Source organism: Pholcus phalangioides, unplaced genomic scaffold (assembly GCF_987345545.1).
Source record: "Pholcus phalangioides strain wild (caught in Gottingen) unplaced genomic scaffold, Ppha-v1.0 ptg000001l_1, whole genome shotgun sequence".
NCBI lineage: Eukaryota > Metazoa > Arthropoda > Arachnida > Araneae > Pholcidae > Pholcus > Pholcus phalangioides.
Genome location: NW_028301594.1, coordinates 4,165,591 through 4,185,502, shown reverse-complemented (window position 1 = coordinate 4,185,502; position 19,912 = coordinate 4,165,591). Strand labels below are relative to the sequence as shown.

The 19,912-nt window shown below is 34.7% G+C and overlaps 1 protein-coding gene across 5 annotated transcripts in view; it reads left to right on the top strand.

The window, feature by feature from the left end:
- Positions 1–19,912, top strand: part of CadN (neural cadherin) — a 610,878-nt gene that overhangs the window by 555,196 nt on the left and 35,770 nt on the right. For all 5 annotated transcript variants that reach the window (XM_089240252.1, XM_089240174.1, XM_089240398.1 and 2 more), the window contains 3 exons: positions 11,976–12,300; positions 16,641–16,871; positions 16,994–17,253. In XM_089240252.1, coding sequence (XP_089096378.1) covers positions 11,976–12,300; positions 16,641–16,871; positions 16,994–17,253 — 816 coding nt within the window. The remainder of the gene's footprint in view (positions 1–11,975; positions 12,301–16,640; positions 16,872–16,993; positions 17,254–19,912) is intronic.

The following is a 19,912-nucleotide window of genomic DNA, read 5'->3' as shown; positions in this document are numbered from 1 at the left end:
TAGTACCGTACTCCTCTCTCTTCCCAACCCGGCCAACCTTGTTTAGTTTGGCAGCATTCGGCGGGGGGAAAATATAGCATTTTACTCGGTGCGGTGAACGTTATTGGATAGCTATTCGGTTCGAGCTCCGGGTGCAATTACTCATGAAATTTTTCGGGAGTTTGTATCCAATTTAAATGCAAATTTGAGCATGAAAAATTAATTTTCCTTTAAGAGAGCACGCGTTTTTCCGTCCTTTCGACCGATCAAGAACGCGTTTTCTCCCCTCCTCCCTCTCACTCTTTCTTCTCTATATCTCTGAAGATTTATGAAACTTGAAAGTATGCTTTTGCATGTATTCGTGAGCAGATATATGGTTCGTTTGGCCCCCGTGCTTTTTGAATTATTCCTGCCTCATCGGGCAGAAAATTCGAGATAAGCATTTCCGAAAACAAATACTCAAAAATGCTCACTGAGGGAGACGTAAAAAAAAAAAAAATAGCGAGCTCTTTATTCAACATTTTTGACGTAGGCCGCGTTTCGTATCGAGATTGTTTATTCGAACAGCTGCATCGTATTTCATTCATTATTGTGATCTCACTATTCACGTGTTTTTGGAATCACGTGCAGGCCTCTAAAAATCATCTAAACGATTGGGGGTTATAATCTTTTTTTATAAAATCTCTTTATATTTGTTATCCCAAATACAACTTCACACACACGTCATTTTTCTCAATTTCACGCAAAAACCACGTTGTTTTTTTCGAAATTTCCTAGTCAAGGCACTATATAACTTGTTTCATTTTCAAGACTCTTTTTTTGTTGTCGTTCAAATGTATAATTTTACCTTTAAAGTCATAAATTAAATTAGTCTTCCGTTCTATACTCAGTGCCGAATTTAATACCAATAAGGTGTTAAGCGAGATAACTCGTTAAGATGGATATTTTATATCAGGGAATTCCAACGTGAAAGCTCTCGCGGAACCTTTAATGACTATGAAGCAGTTCCGCGGAAATTATGAAATCCTTCCACGGAACCCTTGATACAATAAGACTGTCCAACAGAACCCAAACTGATTTTGAATATTTCTCTAATTTAAGTGGTATCCTTAAGCCCGTCCCACATAATGATGGGGGTGGGGGGGGGATCTTGAATAAAATGATATGCTGGGGCTCCACCTCCTAATTTACATACTTTATTCTCAGAATTTTCAATAAAGAACAGCTTTACGAGTATTAATAACTATAAAATTCTTTCCTGTGAAACCTCTCCGGGTTCTGGGATTTTTGAAGTTTCGTCAAAAATCATAACGTAAATCAAACGTCACGGATTGATTCCGCAGAATAAATTTATGATGTTTGACCCCAAAAAAGTGCTCACGGAACCCTAGGGTTCCGCGGAACACCAGTCGAAAATCTATTTTTTATATTTCACAATAAGATTCTCATTCTCATTAACAGCTTTTTCTTTTTGACACAAAATAGAGTGTTCCGGACTCTGTCACGAAGCTGGGCTGGAAGAGATATCGGCACCGAAATAAGTCCAGTGGCAAAGTTCTGGCGTTCATTTATTTAGTGCCTAATTTAATATGTGAATCTCCGTTTGATTTGGATACTGACTCTGGATTTTTTTTTCGTATAAATTCCATATGGTGTGGATGGATTGTTTTAACGGCACTTTTTTTTTGATGAATAGTAATTTGTAATTGGATGAAATTTGGTGGTTGATCCATCTTCTTCATACTTTATTCAACACAGACAGACATGACCGCTAACCGTCCAAAGAGACCATCGTGGGAGGGTTTGCTCTCTTTCTCAAAGGGTTGGACGGTCTCGGAGAGATTCCACAGTTGCACGATCTAGACACTTGAATAGTGAGATTTCTTTCGTGCTCCAGAAACGAATCCGGAGAAATGTGAACATTCTGGCATATGTAACTTGTCATCTCCTTCAGGATAACCCTCTGTATTTTAGAGCAAAGTGCGATTAGGAAAAGCTAAGCTATTTTACAGCGATGAAAAATTCGATATGATTAGCCATACTCCTGCCAGTCATCGTTCTGCTGTTGCCACAGTACGGTCGTGTGGGCGTCGTGCCGGACTCTCATCGTGAGGATCCACGTTCGAATCCCATTCGTGGTGCCGTGGTCGACTCTTGCAATTGGTTTTCTGTTGTTTCTCCAACTTCGAACCGTGGATGCGAGATGTATCCCAATTCAAAAAAAAATCGCTTCGCTGAGAGCAGGCAAACCTAGGACATGATACTTACATAACGCGAAAATCCAAGCATTTATCATCTTCAGCTCAAAATCTAGAAGACAGACGGCAGCCACCAGCAAGAACACGAACTAAACACAACTCTGACAGCATAAATACATTATGTCTGCATGTGCATATATACGCAAACAACACGTTTTCTGCAAGTACCGATCCCTTAGAAATTCCTCTGAGGAATGTGTACGAAGTGCATGTTCGGTTAACTAGTGGTAGCATTGAAAGCGTCTACTCACAACTCTAAATACGTACTCAGACTGTTAGGTACACACGTACACTTCCGGCGGCTAATGCCGGCATATGTGTGTGTGGGCTGTGAACCTAAAGTGAAGATTGTTCTTTTGTAATGCTTTTTATGTGTAGTGCTGCCATCTGCCACCAAATTTTCCAACTATGAGTGAAATGAAATGATCAAATAATAAATTGTACCGTTGTATAGGCCTGTCGCCCTAACACTGCAGCATGATAACTTATCCACTTAAAACTTTTGACGATCATGATAAATAACGTACGCTGACAGAAATGTTGGTGGAGAAAGTGCTGAGCCCAAGTTTTACCAGCAACGGCATTTTACATTCTTCGCGGTGGTGTCCGAAGGGAAATCCACAAAAATTACATCCAAACCATAGAATCGCTTGAAAGACGAAAACACCAGTAGTTACAGCATCTGTTCCCATTACGATTCGAACGCCATCTGTTACTCCTCCTCCAATCCTAGCACAATCCTCACGAGAAATTATTATTCCTGGTTTTTTTCTGTTTCAGAAACGTTTTCGGCCTCATTTGAATTCATGAGATTTTCACTGGCGTTTAATTTGTATTTTCTATTTTCTCCTTTAAAAGAAACACAAAAGAAAACACATCCGAGAAATATTTTAATTTCCAATTTCTCGCCCATTTGTTGGATAGAAATTTTGTATCAACAGAAATAACGTTTTTGTTTTTTTACTTCGCATTCTTTTTTGAATAATTCATACAAATATATAAGCATTTATATTTCCCTTATTTTTATACAAGAAGAAACTTCTGTTACCTTTGTTTTATACATAGAAGCTTGTATATATATATATGTTTCTTTTTCTCTTCCTTCTCTTTGTTCTACAATTGAAAATAAGAATTGCTTTCTCCCGAATACAAGTACCAATTCTTTCAATGTACATTTGCTATATCCCACCGCCTATCCCCAGCGTCTCAACCGCGTCTAAAACCCTCCTCAGCAGTTGTTCTCATCTTATATCCTAATTTATATCTGAGAAGGTACTTTAGAATTTTATTTATTTTTTTTTAAGGGAGAAAAATCCTTAAAATGTCCCGAAAAAAAACGGGATTTTTCAAATAGAAAAAGAGTGAAAAAAAATTTATAAGAAATAGTGATGGCCTGAAAACACTTATCGATGGCGCTAACAAAGCACTTATGGCCCGAGGGGAGATTTCTTCTTATTTTCTCTTATATGGGCGATCATTTTCTTGCCTACCATCCTTTATTTCTCTTCATCCCTATCGAATCTCTTCGAACGTCAAGATTTTGTTCTGGAATCTGAGAAGAAATAAGAGGGGGGGAAAAAGCAAAATTCCCTAAGAGGCAATTTGATATTTAAGGGGAAAAGCGGAGGGAGAATTGAATGCGAGGTGATAGAAGGAAACGATTTTTTAAAAAGATAAAAAATATCTTTTTAAAAATTAGTATCATCAATTTTATCATCATTATTATTAGTTTCAACTAAACGAATTTCTAATATCTGCGTGTCTTCGAATTTCTGTGCAGATTGTTTTTTGACTGGGATGATTTTGAAATTGTTTCGTCATTGAGAAAATGATTCTTGCATTCAACAGCGTTTTAAAAATTTGATTAAATGAATTTTCGATCATAAAATTCGTATTTTGATGAGATTAGTTTCTCGGATAAAGGTGTCACCTGCCTCTATTTGTCTCGCCTTAGATGAACTCCATGCACGCTTAGATGAACGCATGTCATTTAAAAACTTTTTGTAATTGGAAGTCTAAAGTCAATGGTTGCAGAAATATCCGCTAAACAATTTTGGACAGCCTGTAGCAGCCTCTACAGAAAAAATAGAACTCATATTACAACACCGAGAAGAGAGAACAGTTTAGTCGACATAAAAGTACATATATATATACATACATACATATTTCCATAACTGTACTTACAATGAGTAATCCCATAGAGAACAAATGTAGTTTTGTTTAAACCTCTTTACAAACGCTGCATTATTAGTGGCCTTAAAAAAATTTTCGATAGTAGTTTTAAAACAAATATTTTCTAAGAATTTCTGATCCACTTTTGTTTCCAATGCAACCTATAAAATTTGATACATATAAATTCTTATAAGAAAATTCTTTTTCGTTTACGTATCCATTTCCTCCCTCACTTCAAATACTAGCGATTTGGTCAGCCATTTCTTTTACGAAATGATCCATGTTCAAGATGTATTCCCATTAGTCTTAATACCATCTTTTTTTCTTTTTTTTTTTTTTACCTGTTTCAAGTGCTTTCAAAAATATTATTCCCTTTTTTTCAGTTTTACCTCCATGTTAGATTTTTATTTTACGGTGGAAACTGTACATTTCCGTGGAATGTTGTTACTTGAAATCATTCGTAATGACTTGAAAATGACAAGGGAAAAAAATATTGGAAAAGTCTCTATTTTTTTTTTGGGAGAATGAATTGTATTTTTTGATATCCTGTCATTTATTTTGGTTTTAGGATTCGACAAATAGTAGGTCGAAATTTCTTATACGATATAGTATTTTCAAGTATATTTTATGCTTTCAGATCTACATTATTGTATTTGCTTGTACGTAACCGGCAACAAAATACTTCTAATTTCTTCTTCTTCTCTAATAAAGTTGAAGGAGGCTGTGTATACAGAGAAAAGGATCAAAAATTCAATATACACGAACGTTGCAGCCTTAATAAACAGATTTAGGCTTGAATTCCAGCTCTGATTCCGATGAATACGGTAAAAACTACGATAATTCAAAAACCAATAAAATAGCTGATGGTAATGTGGCAGTGCTAAGCTCCGTTGTTTTTTTTTCCCTGAAACTGCCTTCAGGAATTCTAAAAGCTGCAATTGGTTGAAAATACTTGGGAAGGTTTTGAAAGCAGAAATTAATGATCTCCACAAGAAAAATGAAAACAATACCCTAAGAGTCATCTGAATTTCGGTGATGTTAAAAGCATTTACAAAATGTCAATTACAGTTACGCGTCCTTCCACCACAGATGACTTCATTTCATCACATTCCCTTGTGATGAAATGAACGCAAAGACATAACGAGGATGAGACGCTTGTCAATTTGTCCAGACCAGACCAGAATTGAGCGCTTCCGTCACCGCCTAGCATTAGCAGTCTGTCTGGCGACTTACAGATCACCAGGGGTGGTATGTGAAGGAAAAAGACAAGTTTGTACATGTGTGTGTAAGGTGTATAGTGTATGTATGAGTAGAGAATGAAAGAGCCAGGAGAGTATTGTTTACAAATCTTTGCGAAATGAGTGCTCATCGAGATAAAACACAACGCAGTCGAAGAAAAAAGGGTAAATATCATAAGGGAAGTAGCTGATGATATGCTACCCAAAAACCTCAAACATTATAAAATTTTAAACAATCGAGAGACACCAATCAGAGATGTTTAAATCAATAAAAGATTAGTTCATGCCAAAATTTTTGTGTAAACAAGTTCACTCGGCAGTACAGATACTGTAGAACCGGCATGTCATATAACTATAAACAAAAACACCAAAGAAAAAGTTATAATGAGGACATAACACAAACCATTTCTGTATTGCAACGTTCAAAGACTAGAAATATTATCGAGTAAGCTGATAAGTCTGAATGAAATTTTGAGTGAAAAGGGGGGGGGGTCAGTTCCAGATTTATGAAGAGGTTTGACAACAGAAAGTTTCCACACATTGGGGAAATAGCTCGTCTAATGCATGCTATCGGATACATTATTGATAAATGTTTTGTCGAATTTATTTAATGGATAAAATTAAATATAATATTAATATGTAACTTTATCATAAAAAGCTAATGCTTCAAAATAAAATTGCAAGCTATTTAAAATCATTAAAAAAAGTAATTTAGTATAGAAACTATCATATTTAAAATACATTTTTTCTGTATTTCTGTCGAGAAACTGCTACATTGTGAACTGTACTTAGTTTCCAAATTGATTGCAAATTTGGCTAATAGGTGACACTGCATATAATCTCTATTAATCTATGTGCTTCTAAGATTTGAATTCACATAAACCTTGAACCTTCAATAGTATATCTGGAGTGCCGTGGAATGAGAATATACAATTCATATGATGCTATCCTGTTGGGTCTCTCTCTCTCTCTCTCTCTCACTCACTTTGAATCAGACCAGGTCTATCAACAAAATCCCCCAAACCGTTCGGAACTGGAAACAATACAAATACAATTACAACGCCACAACAGGCAAATTGCCCAACGAGGTGGCTGACTTAAGAACATCATGGATCCCCGAGCCCCTACCTACTACTGCTACACCACACATGCACCCCCCCCCCCACCCGCGGAACCCCCCCAACGAATCGGTAAATGCGGGAATGTGCGTGTACGTGTAGTGCAACCTGACGTATAGTTTGTTTCTGTGTAATGCTTGTTATGTGTAGTGCTGCCATCTGCCCCCAGTTTTACTAACTATGAGTGAAGTGTTATGGTTGAATGATTTACCGTTGTAGGACTGTTGCTCTCTGTGGCGAGACTTTTTAACGGGGAGATCGGCTCGCATTTGCGCCTTGAAGTTGGGAACCACAGAAAACCAACTTCAGCCGACATACGTAATTCATATGTCGTCGTCGTTCACGTCAAGACATTGTCACAGATATCCACGAATTTTGTTATGTGGCTACAGCATGTTAATACAATTATTCTTTCTGGATGATTGCAGTAAATGGTGAAAATAGTAATTTAGTTCCCCTTCAGACTTCTGTGTCATCTATCGGCAAAATATGTAAATACAGTCAAACTCGGTTTTAACAACATCAAAGATTCCACGAAATTTTATACAGTCGACGCCACTTATTAGAATTGCGTTTAATGTTATCATTCGGGTATTGTTATCACTTTTGCTAGAAACGGAACCGACCAATACCATAACACAGGGAAAAAACTCGTTTCTTTGTTATCGGAAGTTTTTTATCCGAATTCCGAAGCTAAAGTTTAACCAAAATTAATTTTTTTTTTCTCCTGTCAGTTATCGTTATCATGCTAAAATACTATGTTGAAGGCTAGAAGGTGTTTCCCCTCCCCTTGTTGACAAACATTTCCATACTTAATGTCGTGATCAGTCCATGGTATTCGCTGTTATCCGTATACGTGTGGAGAAGCTTTTGCAGTGGCCTTTCCTATAGTGAAGGCAAATGCAAAACAAAAAAAAAAACCCTTCCCTCCAATTCTTGATCAGTTTCTTGCGTTTGACCAGATTTAAATTTCTTTTTCCCGAGAGACTTCCTTAAGGGATCTATGAAACGCGTATTGTACATTAAAAGAAGCATCGTAATTTGTGGTATACAGTTTCGTTCCAACGCCTCGCAATGCCTGATTAACAAAAATGCAAAATTTTAGCTTAAAGGGGAAAAAATGGATGGTCCCGTTTTAGAATAGAATATTTTTTTTGAAAAATGGAACTACTGAACATATTGCAACCAATAATTTGGGGAAATAAAAACGGTTATCCCGTTTTAACAACACCTGTTTGCCATACGTACCGTTTAACCAAACGGGATTCATGGTCACCATACTTGCGAACGGAACTTTTCGGATATAGTTATCATGTGGTTATTACTATTACCAGAAACCCAGAGTCCCGTGCGATCACATTAAGCGGCGTGGATTGTAGTTATAACAGAGGCAACGTTACGACCGAGTTTGACGTTTTCAAGACCTTTTTTGAAGAAAAATATAATCAGAGGCAATCAAAATGCTCATGAAGTTTCTATTTCTTCATGATCAATTTGATCGATAAAAATACGGGAAATTGCGATAAATATTACGGAGCATCGCCAATTCTCGCCAAATATATTGCCAAATGTTGACGAAATCACTAAATATTGTGTATAAAATAACCTTTGACGAGAAAAAAAATTATACAGCAAGTCTGCTAAAATGCGAATTAAATTAAATTTATATTTATATTTGGTTGTAGTGAGTTGGAATTTTTGAAGCCTTTCGCTATTACGTCAAGAAAATTCTCCAAAAATCCTGATTCTTTCAACACAACTGAACTAAAAGAATAGATTACTATAAATCACATCATCGCAATGTAAACATTGCTCTGAGGTATTTCTAACAAATGATAGGCTTGGAAAAAAATCACATTTTTAAGTCAACAAGCCCCCCTCCCCCCCCCCCCCCCCGAGGTGAGCTATTCCATTTATTAACAACTCTATTAGAGAAAAACTCCCTATGACACCACAACCTGTAGCAGTGTTTTGATGGTTTATTAATAACTCATGGTTCATCCTATCCATTCCGTTGAAAATTTCACTTCGATCATATCATTCCCCCAACACGTGCGTTCTTCCAACCGTGAACATATTCAAAAAAGATCAAGTCTTTCTTCATAGCTCGAGCCTTGTGTGCCAACAAGAGCATGCGTAGCTCTTCTCTGCGCCCCTTCGACCAATTCTATGTCCCTTTCTAGGTATGATCTTCAAATCCGAGCATACGAAATTCTATGGGGAAAATGTCTCCGAAAATCAACTGCTATGAGCCCAAAAATCAATTTCACGACTGCAATCCTCTTCGTTTGCTAACATTAGAAAGATATTATCAAAACGTATGATTGTGTAACGCAGAGAACAAAGCAGATTTTTTTTTTCAAAATACAACCTGACACACCAAAGAAATGAAATTCGTTTATAACGCGACAATTTTCTCCATGATTGTGAGCTCTCGTAATAATGGATTGTAATTTAGAAATTCGGTACAGTTCCCAATTTACTGGCTGTAACAAATAGCGTATTTCTATCATAAACCGTTTTTTCTGTTATTTAGCTTCATGATTGTGTAAGCATTTTCGAAGTCCGTGTTTATACACGATACATGTGTTTCCACCGTCAAAAAAAATTATCATTATCTTAACCAATACACCGTGAATTTCTCAATCAATATACAGGGTTTCCCGTAAGTACTAGCACGGCGTTTATCGAATTAACTGTCCGTCGTACAGGTGCAGTTTCAATTTAGAAAAGGCTTAACATGCGTTTGAAAATTACCCTGTACCAGTTTCGAGAGTGAAAGTACAGTGTGTAACAAAATAAAAGAATCTAAATTTTTATACGGTTCTCCTGTGCTCTAACTTACAATTAAAAAGTTGTTGTTTTGTGTCTCCTGATGCCAACAAAAAAAATTCCACGTTTCAAAGTGTAATATTCATAGAAATATTGTAATTCAAAAATCGAAGGAAATTCGGGAAATAACAGCGCTAAACGCAGGTAAAACGGTATTTCCAAATTTCCTCTATGTTTTTGAATTCGATTATCTCCGTAAATATTGAATTTTGAAACATGGAATTTTTTTAGCATCATGAGAGACAGGACAACAACTTTTCAACTGGAAGTTATAGCACAGGTGGACCGTATAGAAATTTAGATTTTTTTATTTTGTTACACACTGTATTTTCATTCTCAAAACTGGTACAGTACAGAGTAATTTTTGAACGCCTGTTGAGCATTTATTAAACTGGAATCATACCTCTACAACAGACAGTTGATAAGATAAAGGCCGTGCTAGCACTTACAGGACACCCTGTATATCTCTTCTTTCATTTATTAACTAAAAAGTCCTCGTTTGTTTGTCTAAAACTGGAGATCTCCGAAGAAATCTCGTATTCAAATGTTTTTTGTTTGAAATTCTATTCTTATAAAATCGACATCCCACTATCTTTAATGGTCTCTTCTCGTTTATAAATATATCGTATCGTATAAATATATCTCGTATATAAAAGAAAGAATGTTTCTTTTTTCATTCTTTTACATAAATTCCCAGATTTTTATTCCGTAAGAATTTCACTTCATTGCTTTTCACAGTTCAGCAATAACACTCGCCAAAAAAAGCGAAAATACGTACATAAATAAAAGAAATTCCATCAACCCAATAGAAATCTGAAAATATTTTATCCCGTTGTTTGATCAAATGTTGTTTCCATCTCGAGGAAGAAAGCGTTTCATGTTTCACTTTTCAATACCACGTGTATATATTTTTTTAAAATGAATGTAACGTTTGAACATTTGGATATATATAGAATTTAGCCTCCGACTTTCATATAGAAATAATAAAATTGACTTTATCATAATCATCCACGTTATATAAAAATGGTAAAACTGAATTCATTTCTGTTGAAAATAAGAATGTGATCTATTAAGTTAATGCATTTTCATATATCCGTGAAATGTTTCATCGTCTATAGCTGTGTGTGATTCTCAAACTTTTTCCACCCCACGGCTCCCTAATCTAATTCATGGTTCATCTGCAGCTCCCCAGAATAGATCTTTGTAGACATTTTTACTTATAAAAGAACCACTTCAAAGCGTAAATAGACCTACAAATCAATATCCCCAGCTCACCGCGACGCACACTTTCAGAAACACTGGTCTATAGAATTTCTCAATGTACTAAAATAAGTCAATTTCTTTAGAAATACTTTTTTCGTGAAGTATATTAAAGTCATACAGAGGTTTGTGGTTTCAATATAAAATCATACGGAAAATTACGGTGAAGCATTCTATTGCATCATCTCGAGTGACTGCTACGTTAATTATTTCGTCAATTTATAATCCTATGTTCTAAAAAATAAATTTAATTGTTTTTAAATGTTTTTAACTTATTGATAATTTTTCATTCTCAAATTTTTTTTTAATAAGTGAATTATTTTCATTTATTTATTTATTTTGTTTTTGTAATTTTGCTACAATTAGCTCAATATTTTTTTTCAATCAGTCAGTTAAATTGCAGATTAAAATATTCTTTTATTTTCGGTTTTTCTTTGAAAGATAGGTGTCAGCACCTTAATACATACGTACATGAATAAATTCGTGTGATTAGGGTTCATAAAATAATTAATTCCTCCAGTATTCAGCAATACGTGTCTATCCGAAGATGATGTCACTCTCCGCTATTACTACGATGGTTTTTTTGTGACAGCTGGCTTATGCGAAGATAAAAATCCAGGAAAGAAAATTCATCTGGTCTTGCCGGGATTTTCTTTCCTGGATTTATCTTCGCATCAGCCAGCTGTCGAAATCTTCGGTATGCGTGTCTAGATGCGTGATTCGCACATTAAAATTCGATTTTACTCCTCCAAATTTTGTTCGGGATTGAAAATTCTCCGTTGAATTTTAGGTAATTATTTTTAATAGTTTTTTTCATTGATAAAAAAAAATACTCCTCTCTTTACAAAAATACCTCTTTCAAAACTTTAGACAGAAGTGAAAAATCACTCTTCAAAAAAATTAGATATTTTTAGATAACACTGATTCCGACGGGCGCAGCCACCCTGTCGGAAGTAAAATGTACTAATCACATTTGTGGTGATATGATGAGCACAAGGCTGTGTACGGTTTTAAAAGAAAGACAGATCAATTAGTTCTTTTGTCGAGAAGTGAATAAATGGTTTTTTTTTATTGTACTACTTTCCGTGACTGGTGTTTTTTTCGGATCAATTTCTTAGGTGACAGCTACTGATGGAGACCGTGACCGCAAGCCGGACATCGTCTATTTCTTGACTGGTCAGGGAGTCGATGACCAGGACCCGGCAAACAGCAAATTCGCCATCAACACCACAACCGGCGAGATATACGTCCTGAAACCTTTGGACAGGGATCTGCCTCATGGCAGGTCTCAATGGAGATTCACGGTCTTCGCTGAGGATGAGGGTGGCAACGGACTCGTCGGATACGCCGATGTGTTGGTCAACCTTAAGGATATCAACGACAACGCGCCGTTCTTTCCGTATGCTATATACGCTGGCAATGTGACGGAGAACGGAACTGCAGGTATGTTCAATCCCGACATGCTGAACATGATTTATACACGCTACACGAGTTCTCTTCTCACATGACCTACATATCTCTCGTTCTATAAGACTTCTACTGCTAATCTAAAATATAGGTGGTGGCACACAACTACTGTATATTCATTTCATTTCATTCCGCGCACCGCCCAGGCTCTATGGAAAAATAAAATACTCGTCTATTATCGGTATATTACCAGATCTCATTATTACTCTCTCATTACCCCTGCATCAGAAACCCGAAGAGCGGACGTTGACGAAAATTTCGCCTCTAACATTTCGCCTCCGATGTTTCGTTCCTGACATTTCGGCCCGGCACGTTTAGCCCGATTCTTGGTTAGTCACTTGCGGCACATTTCCAAATAACTCAAGTAAACGGTGGCATCACGTGAATGGTCCGTGGCACGTTTACAAATCAGTGAAGTGGCCCGCACTCTCAAAAAATTTGATCATCCTTGATTTAAAACATGGTTCTCCAAACTTTTTGCTGCATCTCGTCCCCTTCTCCAGAATGTTTTTCTCTCAACGCACCCCTCTCCCCCATAACTCAAGCGAACCGATAGGATCCTATGTTATACTCGTAGCTTCTATCGCCCCCTGGACCATTCCATCACCCACCAAGAGGTGATATTGCGCCCACTTTAAGAAACACTGATTTAAATTAACCGAAATTGGTCAAAATAGTATACCATATAAAAGATATTATTTTCTTTCGACGTTTAATTTTTTTATCGAAATATTAATTTCTTTTCTAATTTTTGATTGATATGGAGGCCCCTATTGATGCCCCCCCCCCTACTTTCCTGCGTACGTGTCTGGTTCGATTCATATTATGAGATGCCATTTTCGATATAGCAAATAAATATAGTTATCCAATTTTGTTATTGTCCTAGCACAAGTCGTCACTCACTTAATGAAATTTAGCTATGTATTTAACTAATTGAACACTTTCGCATTTATCTTATACAAACAAAAAATATCGCATGTGTACACGATCGTTATTCACTTCAAATGGAAATTTCCTTTGTTTTTATACATTTCCGCTTGATTCGATAAATATTACCATATACAGTATAAAGATATCACCGATGAACATTTCATTACTCAAGTGACATTCAAAAATATTTTTCTAGCATATATACATGTATAATAAAAATATTTTTAAATGGCACTTGAGTAATGAAATGTTCATTTTATATATATATAATATATACATATACATATATATATATATATATATATATATATATATATATATATATATATATATATATATCTTCAAATAGTTTAGCTCAAATATTTATTTTCCGGAATGTAATAGTTTATTTCGTAGAAAAGCAAGCATTTCAATTTTAATATGACCGTATATTTTAAATTGTAGAGGGGGGGGGGAAATCATTTAGTGAAAGTAAAATTTTACATAAAATAATCTGTCAAGTATTTGAAATTAATTTTTTGAATATATTTATGCTGATATTGAAAATATTATAAGCACTTCAAATATAACTGAATTAAAATTTCATAGTATGTAAATATTTCTAGATAAATGAGTAATTCTGGATAAATTTCTACGCAGATCGCAAAACGGTTTTTATTTTGATTTCGAAATTCCAATATCATTTATGGAGAAAATATTCGATTGTTTATTTATCGGAAATATTAAATTATTTCTAGTTGCACCGCGTTAAGTATCTATTATTTTAGTAATAGATAATAGATAAAGATAGACATAATAATTAATTACCTTTTACATACTTTTGGGACTGTGATTATTCCAGATCAGCGTTTCACAACCTTCCTCAACCCTAAGATCAATGAAATGTCATGGTTCTAGTAAAATGTTTCACTGAACAATTCTACGGAATCAAAACTTATGGAATGCATGTCGTAACCATATGTCCCGTAATTACAGGATGTTCCTGCATTTTTGCGTTTCGATTTTTTTTTTTTTTTCCACGTGTTTTTCAACGAAGTTCATTTGAATTTTTTAGTGTTTACCGAAGTTGTGAATGAAGATAATATCACAGCTTACCATGTTAATTAGGATTGAAATATATATTTATCTCACATGCATATTTGTCAGATTCCACTTTTTTTTCATTTGAACTACATATTTCACGTCAATTTCTTGTGCCCTGCCCTTTATTTCTCATATATTGGAAACGTCTCAGCAATTTCAACAACATTGCGACGTTTTTGGTAAAAATTAACGGTGTCCCGTGTTTTGCCGTATTTAGATCCCAGTTTGTTTTTGTTTTTTTTTAAATTTCAAATTTATTTTACAATTTGTGTAAATACATGTTATATGATATTATTCACAACCAAGGAGACGAATGTCCCATAATGGTTGTTACAATGAACAGGTTTGAAAAATACAGTACAGATGTATTATTTTTAGATATATGGTGAAAAAAAAATATAGTAGTTACAAATAAAAATAGTATTATTAACAAAAAATAAATATATTTTTCATCCTTGAAATATGGTTATTAAGTCTTGGCGATTTTTTTTTTCCGTGAAAATATATTTTTGTTCACTCCGATTTTTGCAGCAGTAACCCTTTATTTTTCTACCTCCCAGAAATATTAGCAATAATTAGTAAATTCGAAGGGGCTACAATTTTTTTGCTACAATTAGCGATATTCCTTATTTAGGATTGCACTTTCTCGGTGAGATATGGTAACCATGATTATGACGGTGCAATTTTTATGCAGCTTTTTGAATAGACGTTATGATTATCATCAGCATCACTTTGAAGGACAACCACAGTATGATGATCCCCATACAAATCAATAACAAAAAATTGCCGATTTTACCGTAGGAATGCGAAAATTTAGTGGGGTTTTCCGCCGCATCAATAACTTTAAAAATTGTATTGAATTCTCGGTTTTTGAAATATTGAGTTCGCTTAGAGATATATACGAAGCCCAGAAAATGAAATATTATGTAATTAGCCGGACCTACTTTTGAGTTGGATATCCATGCACAATAACACGTGATTTCAAACTTTTTATTTATATCTTCCCAAGCATGAAAATTAATGTCTCTATTGCCTTTTAATATTCAACTGCATAAATTCATATAGTTTAGGATGTTTTGAAATTAAATTATGGGCCCATAAATTACATTGAAGAAATTCCGCAGCTGTAATCAAGCATTTTTTGAACCATAAACAGGCAGATCGATAATTCATACTTCAAGAACATTTTCGAAATATCTAGCGCCCATGAAAAAGAAAAAAAAAACGATTCATTTCTATACATTTCTTTTATTTAGATATGCGTCTTTCATGAGTCGCGCAAGAAGTCACCATATTGGTTACCTTGTCTACGGTTTGTATGTCCCTCAAAGAAAGAGGGAAATACCACGTGATCCAAAAAGCTTCATTTGAACCCACACGGGCAGCGTTCGTTAACTGCTGGTCCGTGGACCGGTGCCGATCCGTGGGAATTCCTGCCGGTCTGCTAAACATTTCTTTCAATTCATATCGCCGCTACATAATTTCAGATTTAATGAATAAAATAAATTCTACACATATGTAATATTGATTTGCATTTCTGCTTCTCGGCCATTAGCAGGTCGGCAAATCATATTTCTTCGATTTATTTCTTTTTCATTGATTCTCTTTTGTTTGTGGATTGCCGATCCGCAAATTATTGTTTTCCAATTTCCTCTAGCCACCGAGATTTTTATACTGCGTATATTCACTGGTCCGCAAGAGTAAAAAAAGTTGAAAAACACTGCATTGTATATAGGTTACTAATTATTACAGAAATTAAAAAAATTTTGATTCAGTTAGAATTAACACTCGATGGTCCGGTGTATATTTGAATACACGTACTTAAAAAAACCAATCGAAAAATTTATTTTCTCAATTGTTTTGGTATTTCGGAAAGTATATCTTTTAATGTCATATCAATGCAAAATACGGCTTTGTAAATGCAATACTTTTAAAAATAAAATTGATTCCTTGTTAGTGTAATTTTTTTGATATCTATGGCCATTGTGTGTAACTTATTAAAAAAATCCACTGTGATTAAATTTCTGTGTTGATGTATTATTTCAACTAAAAATATTCTAAAACAGCACCCATTTACATCCGAATATGTAAAAATAAAGTTATCATGTTTTATCGAGGTGAACCATAAACTGTTAAATTATTATCGGACTTGATATTAATGGACCATATTATCAAGTCTGAATGTGGACATAGGTTGAGAAACGTTGTTCCAGGTGATTTTATTGAAATTTAGAACAAAAAACTCCGTTGTGCGTGGTTCAAGGTTGCTAATGTGGATTATCTTCGATTTCTATTTATTTCAGGTATGACTGTAATGACAATGACCGCAACTGATTACGACGACCCCAACGAGGGAACCAATGCTCGACTAAAATATTCAATCGAGCAGAATCAGGTAAACGAAAACGGTGAGCTCATTTTCACGATAGATGAAGAGACGGGTGTCATATCGACTGCCGTGTGTTGCCTGGACCGAGAAACGAATCCGGAATATACAATCAAAGTAGTGGCCATGGATGGAGGTGGATTGAAAGGTAAGGGACGTCTGAATATACGTCCAATACGGGCATCAACGTGATCAACGAACGGGATCAATTTCATTGATTAATATTTAACGATTCATTCATTTATTGCTTTGATCTTTGCTTTGATGCAGGCACCGGAACAGCGACGATAAAGATCAAAGACATCAACGACATGCCACCGGAGTTCACAAAGAAAGAATGGCACGTCGAAGTGGACGAAACCGAAGGTGACAATATACCCGAAACTCCGATCCTCGTCGTTTCCGTCAACGACGGGGATTTACTTGAGACCAACAGGTTCAGTTATAAAGTCATCGATAACGCTTTCGGTGCCGATAAATTCACGATGGTCACCAATTCTGATGGTACCGGATCTCTCAAGATTGCAAAGGTATTCGATTATTCCTTATTTCTCATGCTACAGTATATCAAAAGATAAGCCATGTGAAAAGAAGATTCCCAATCATAACAACATCGTGAAAATTATGCTAGACTTAGCCTCGATTAAGTTCTTAGATATTATATCAAACAGAAATGGCCAGTATGTTCAAATCTGCCACAGTTTCACGGTTCGGGTTCCATAGACCGCTGCGGTGTTACCTGAAGCTTTTTTTTTTCTGAGAGTCTACAATGAAAATTAAAAATTAATATTTTAACTAATTAATAACTTAATTCATTATTTAATTTAAAAAAAGAAATATGCTTTAAAATGCTAGTAAAAGCATCATCAATTTTTTTTAATTAACCTTTACCCCCCTTCTTATTTCTCAAGTTTGCATTACTGATGAATGAAATCCACATACTGAATCACTGGAATTTTTTTCCTCATTAATCCTATGCTCTTCACTCACTGACTCAATTTCAGACCGTATCACACCACCCATCGAAAACGGAACTGCTTTCCCAAAGCAGTATTCCTATTAGTGGTCATATGCTTTGAACGGAGGGAGCGGATCACCGAGAGTGTGTGAAGTGGAAGCGGGACGTGGATGTCCACTTCCACTCTCCCGCTTATGCCAATAACACAATTTTTTCACTGAGGGGGGGGGGGGACGATATCCCCTCATCGCCACCCTTCCTCTGTAGCCACCTATGATTATTTCTGTACATTGCTTTTGGCTATATTTGCTTTTGTGACACATTGATTGGAAATCAGAACCTTATTACTGAGTTCAATAGGATAAATCAGTCTTTCTGTCTGAATTTGAAAGAGAAATATGGACGAGGTGCCAGTTTGGGTTTTTTTAGTAGAAATTGTCTTCGTGTCTCTAATAGCACACAGTTTAGGAATTACTGTCCTAAATAAACCATCTTACTCATCAAAAATTCACATTTCCATTGACTCTTATTGAACATATCACCGTTTTGTCATCATATAAAAATGAACCATCCGAAATAAAATCACCTCATTGAAAGCAATAATAATCTTTAAAAGCATCTTAATATCCCACAAACATATCGAGACATTTCCGTAAGAGAAAAAGAAATGAAATCGTAAGATTATCATTTTAATACATTCATCCCTTATTCAGCCATCATTGAATAGCGGGAAAAAAAAAACCTCAAACTAATGTAAACGAAGGAGAATATAATCGGTTTAATGCATTTCACGTCGTTATCTCCTTAATAAACAAATTTTGAAATAAAATAAAACGCTGAAAAAATAATAATCTCCACGAAGAGAGAAAACCATTACTGACATATTAAAAATCTCTCGATCATACTCTGATTTTTTTTTTAATAAAATTTCAAAATCGTTGAAATATCGGAATTTCGAAATACATTTAAAAAAAAATAAAATATGTATATTTCTTTTCATTTCCATTTCTATATAGGAATATTATTCCAAATGCATTTCTGAGCGATTTACTATTTAAATTAGGTAGCAAATGATCCTTTACGTTCATATTTTTCTTTTCTTCTATGAGAGATTATTTTGAAATATCAGAGTTTATGAGAAAATATGGATTCCAATGAATTCTTTTCCCGAGGAAAAAATTTAATTTTTCGAAATATGAATTTAAATGGTTTTTTTTTCCCCCCTTATAATCTTAGGCACCGATATCTGACACGAATTCTTTGTATTTTTCCACTTCGTCCCTCGTTATAATCATTATTATCTCTCTACTTAGATTCTTTTCCCTTCCAAAAATAATTTTTTTTTAAATATTTTTTACTTATTATCTTCACAAATATTACGCTTTTATCTTCTTCCGTCTGTTTCAAGTTCAAAAAGATGTTATCGGAAAAACTTTAATAAAAAAACTAAAAAGTTTGTAGATATATTCCGAACGGGAACAATTATAATGAAATTAAAACCTTTGATGTCTTTTTTTTATGATGAATAATGGAAAATTTATGCTTGGAATGTGTACGTGAAATAAAATATATCAAGAAAATTTATGAGTTATTTTTTTTTATAAATTTTATATTAACTTTACATTTTTATATAAATTTTTTATTACATTTTATAAGATATTTGTTATCGATTGAAATGTAAAATTAGACGTATGTAGTACATTAACTTTTTAATTTACTTAAAACGTTATTGCTAAAACTTATGATTTTATTTAATACTTATTAGAGCCCGGAAGTGTTCAGAAAAAATTCTATAAAATTTCCTTTTTTTTGCCTATTTTCAAACTTTTTTTTGTAAAAATTCCTGTTTTGAATTTTTCCTGCTGTAAATATCTATTTCGACATTGATTTATGTTTATTCTTGAATTTTAGAGGCCATATTCTGTAGAACATTGATGTTTTTGGCATTGAAAACTTCATCAGAAATTTCCTGTTTAAAATCTTCAGCCCTTAGTAACAATTCCTATCAGCAAGTGCCCCCTCCCCCCCCCCCCCCTCTTGGCCCCATTTAAATGGAAGTAAGCGTAAATGCCTAAAAGATAGGGAAACTGGTGTTGGGCATAGAAATGACATAGACTTTTCATCTCTGCTATACATAGCTTCCAAATAGCTATCCACAAACCGACGTATTTGCATCAAGATTGTAAGAGTTCTAGACGAAAGCAACCCCTGTATAAAAAGCCTTAAAATAA